The sequence below is a fragment of the Nannospalax galili genome, unplaced genomic scaffold (assembly GCF_000622305.1).
Source record: "Nannospalax galili isolate Female #2095 unplaced genomic scaffold, S.galili_v1.0 scaffold191, whole genome shotgun sequence".
In the NCBI taxonomy this organism is placed as follows: domain Eukaryota; kingdom Metazoa; phylum Chordata; class Mammalia; order Rodentia; family Spalacidae; genus Nannospalax; species Nannospalax galili.
In genome coordinates, this window is record NW_008331484.1 from 425,230 (window position 1) to 428,851 (window position 3,622).

Sequence of the window (3,622 nt, forward strand, 5' to 3'; positions counted from 1 at the left end):
ATCCTAGTTTTTACTTTTTCACTTAAGGCCTCACCTCTCTTCCTGTATACCCCAGCCTAATCTTGAACTCATGGCATACCTCCTGCCTCAGTCTTCAGATGGAGTTCTGGGATTACATATGTGAGCCAACCTGCTCAACTCAAGAAGTAGTTTTAGGTACATTACTTAAGATGGCTATGAGTTCCATGCATCTGGGCAAAGGGTTTGGTTTGTTATCTTTATCTTACAACTATATTTCAGCAAATCCCTGTGTTCGGGGAACTTTTTTTTTTGGTGTATGCATTATAAATTCTGCAATAAAAGTGTATTGTGTATAATTTTTCTGAAGTGAGGCAATGCTAATCATATACTAGCTTTTTTTGTTTGTTTGTTTTGGTCTTTTTGAGACAGGGTCTCCCCGTAGCCACAGCTGGCCTGGATTCACTATGGAGACCAGGCTGGCCTTGAACTCACAGAGATCCACCCGCCTCTGCCTCACATGTAGCCCCAGATGGCCTGGAGCTCTGTATAGACCAGGTTAGCCTCAGTCTCACAAAGACCTGCCTGCTTCTCTCTCCTGAGTGCTGGGATTAACTGCTTATGCCACATGCCTAGCCTAAGATACTAATTTTTTATGCCTAAAGTTAGATATAAGTGTTTTAAACTTTTTGAAAGTCATGTACTTTTATTCAAAATGTGATGAGTGACATTGATGATCTAGTAGTGCTTTGAGAGTAATATAGGGAGTGGGGATAGGGTGGAATGGGGTTTGCACTTTCAGAAACATGTTTGAATAAAGATCCTAGGAGTTCAGGAAACAGGATGGGGAAGGAGAACAAGTGCAGAGTCTCTGAAGTGGAAGTATGCCTATAGGGTGAGGAACCATAAGGAAGCGAAAGTGGCTGCAGAGGTGGGAGAATAGTTGAAGATAAATGGGAGGTAGTGTAGGGATCATGTGGAGCCTCCTTTTTGGGTCCGTTGTAAGGGCCTTGACTATGTGTGGAAAATGGACCGAAGAAGTAAAAGGTAGCAAGGTCAGAAGCGGGGAGAGAAAGTTAGGAGGCCATTGCAGTATGCCAGTGTGGGGAGCTTGACAGTGGCTTGGCTCAGATGTAGGAGCAGAGTGCTGAGAGTCAGTACAGTCATGGGTACATTTCTGAAGTCTTTACTGTCTTTCCTTGGGATTTAACGTAGGGCTTTGCATATACTCTACCACTCTACCCAGTGAGGCTTGGATGTGTTTCAAATCACAATTGTCTTGATCAAGTTAGAATGGGTGAAGACAGATTAATGATAGATTTGAGATTAATTGATAAGGGTAGAAAGAACTTTGGGGATGGGGAAAAGTTCAGTTTGGGTCTGGGTCATGTTAAATTGAGCTGTGTTAGTCTGTTTTGCTGTAATACAGCGACTGAGTCTGGTTACTTATAAGAAAAAAAAAAGAGTTTTTAGTTCACAATTTTGGAGGCTGAATGAGCAAGATCAGGCAGCTCCATCTGGTGAGAGCCCTTTTGACTGCATCACAACGTGGCAGAAAAACAGGAAAGAAAATGTTCATGTACAGAAGATCATGTACACATGCACACACACATGTAAATAGTATTTTCATTGAATTTTGCATTTTATGATGAACTTTCTAGTTTTAATTTTTGTATCTAATGAAGTATCATTTGTTTGATAAATATGTTTGTTTTTCTGTTATAGGAAACCCAGCGTTTGCTGGCAGAGCCAGTTCCTGGCATCAAAGCAGAACCAGATGAGAGCAACGCCCGCTATTTTCATGTGGTTATTGCTGGCCCCCAGGACTCCCCCTTTGAGGGAGGGACTTTTAAACTTGAACTATTCCTTCCAGAAGAATACCCAATGGCAGCACCTAAAGTACGTTTCATGACCAAAATTTATCACCCTAATGTAGACAAGCTGGGAAGAATATGCTTAGATATTTTGAAAGGTAAGTATTATTTTTTGTCGTCATATGCAGTTAAGACATTATTTTTTGTCATCATATGCAGTTAAGACTTCTCCTTTCTGTCTGAAGCATTAGAATGTAAACATTGTAATTGCACCTATATAGTAAGATTACCAGAGTCTGTGGGAGGGAAATGTACCAGTTCTGGGCCTGTTTTTCATGCTTTATCATCATGCTGGGCCTGTTGCCTTCATAGATAAGTGGTCCCCAGCACTGCAGATCCGCACAGTTCTGCTGTCAATCCAGGCTTTGTTAAGTGCTCCTAATCCAGATGATCCATTAGCAAATGATGTAGCTGAGCAGTGGAAGACCAACGAAGCCCAAGCCATAGAAACAGGTACTTTTTTTCCTCCTTCACTCCACTTCCACTTTTCAAAACAAGTGTGTATTACTATCTCACAACTTGTGGGAAGGAAAAAAATGTATTACGCTAGATGCTCATAGTATAAAAATACTTAAAGATATTTAAGTTTTATTTTATGACTGCTATAGAAACCCCAAGTTTAAAAATAACCTGTAGCAGGAGATCTTACACCCTGAATTTAGCCACACTGGATTTAACAAATGCTGAGTATCTGCTGCATATCTAGCAATATGTAAAGATACTAGAAAACTTACCGCTTGAGCTGTTTTTATAATCCATTTAATTGAAGTATGTTTTTAGAATTTGGGATAACAAACTTCCTGCTATAGCCACAACAAAATTAGTGAGGAACATTATTCAGAAGTGAAAGATACAACTAGTTCCATTCTGTTGAATTTTATAAAACTTTAGAATTTAATTGTAGTGGTTAGACCTACAGAAAATGTTTCTGTCCTGATTCAGTTTATAGAAGCTGTTATGAATTTAGGAGATTATAGCATGGCATTTCCACAGATAAATTTTGTCTGTTTTCTGTTAATAGTTTGGAAAGTAACCTAAAGAATTAAGTAAAGTAATAATCACGTTTGTTTTTGTCTACAGCGAGAGCATGGACTAGGCTATACGCCATGAATAATATTTAAGTCGATCTGATCATCAGGTGTGCGTCACTTCTGTTCTGCCAAGACTTCTTCCTTTTTGTTTGCATTAATGGACACAGTCTTAGAAACATTACAGAATAAAAGCCCAGCCATCTTCATCTTTGGTGATTAAATGCACATTAGCAAATCTATGTCTTGTCCTGATTCACTGTTGTAAAGCATGAGCAGAGGCTAGAAGTGTCATCTGGATTATTGTGAGATGTTGAAAAGCAGTGTCCCTGCTTTTTCTCATTTCTCTATCATGGTTTAAGTATAAAGCACTGTGAATGAAGGTAGTTGTTGGGGTTAGCTGCAGGGGTATGGGTGTTTTTATTTTATTTTATTTTTTAGGGGGAAAGTAGTCTTATCTTAATTTTATGCCCCCCCCCCCACCTTTTGTGGGATCTAATCGCAGTGGTTAAATGCAGCTAACCAGTTCTTTAGAATATTCTCTCTAGCCAAGTCTAACTTTATTTAGACTCTGTAGATGGACAAGCTTGATTGTTTAAACCAAAATGGGAACATCACAGCCCTCACTAATAACATTGTGACTTTGCTGTCAAGTGTAGATCCCCTCCCCCCTTTAAAAAAAAAGCTTGTGACCATTTTGTATGGCTTGTCTGGAAACTTCTGTAAATCTTATGTTTTAGTAAAATATTTTTTGTTATTCTA

The 3,622-nt window shown here is 39.1% G+C and overlaps 1 protein-coding gene across 1 annotated transcript in view; it reads left to right on the top strand.

Annotated features, from left to right (window-relative positions):
- Positions 1-3,622, top strand: part of Ube2n (ubiquitin conjugating enzyme E2 N) — a 31,491-nt gene extending 27,869 nt beyond the window's left edge. Inside the window, exons 2-4 of the mRNA XM_017795890.2 lie at positions 1,684-1,930; positions 2,145-2,285; positions 2,913-3,622. Of these exons, the coding sequence (XP_017651379.1) occupies positions 1,684-1,930; positions 2,145-2,285; positions 2,913-2,953 (429 nt within the window). The 3' untranslated portion in view covers positions 2,954-3,622. The remainder of the gene's footprint in view (positions 1-1,683; positions 1,931-2,144; positions 2,286-2,912) is intronic.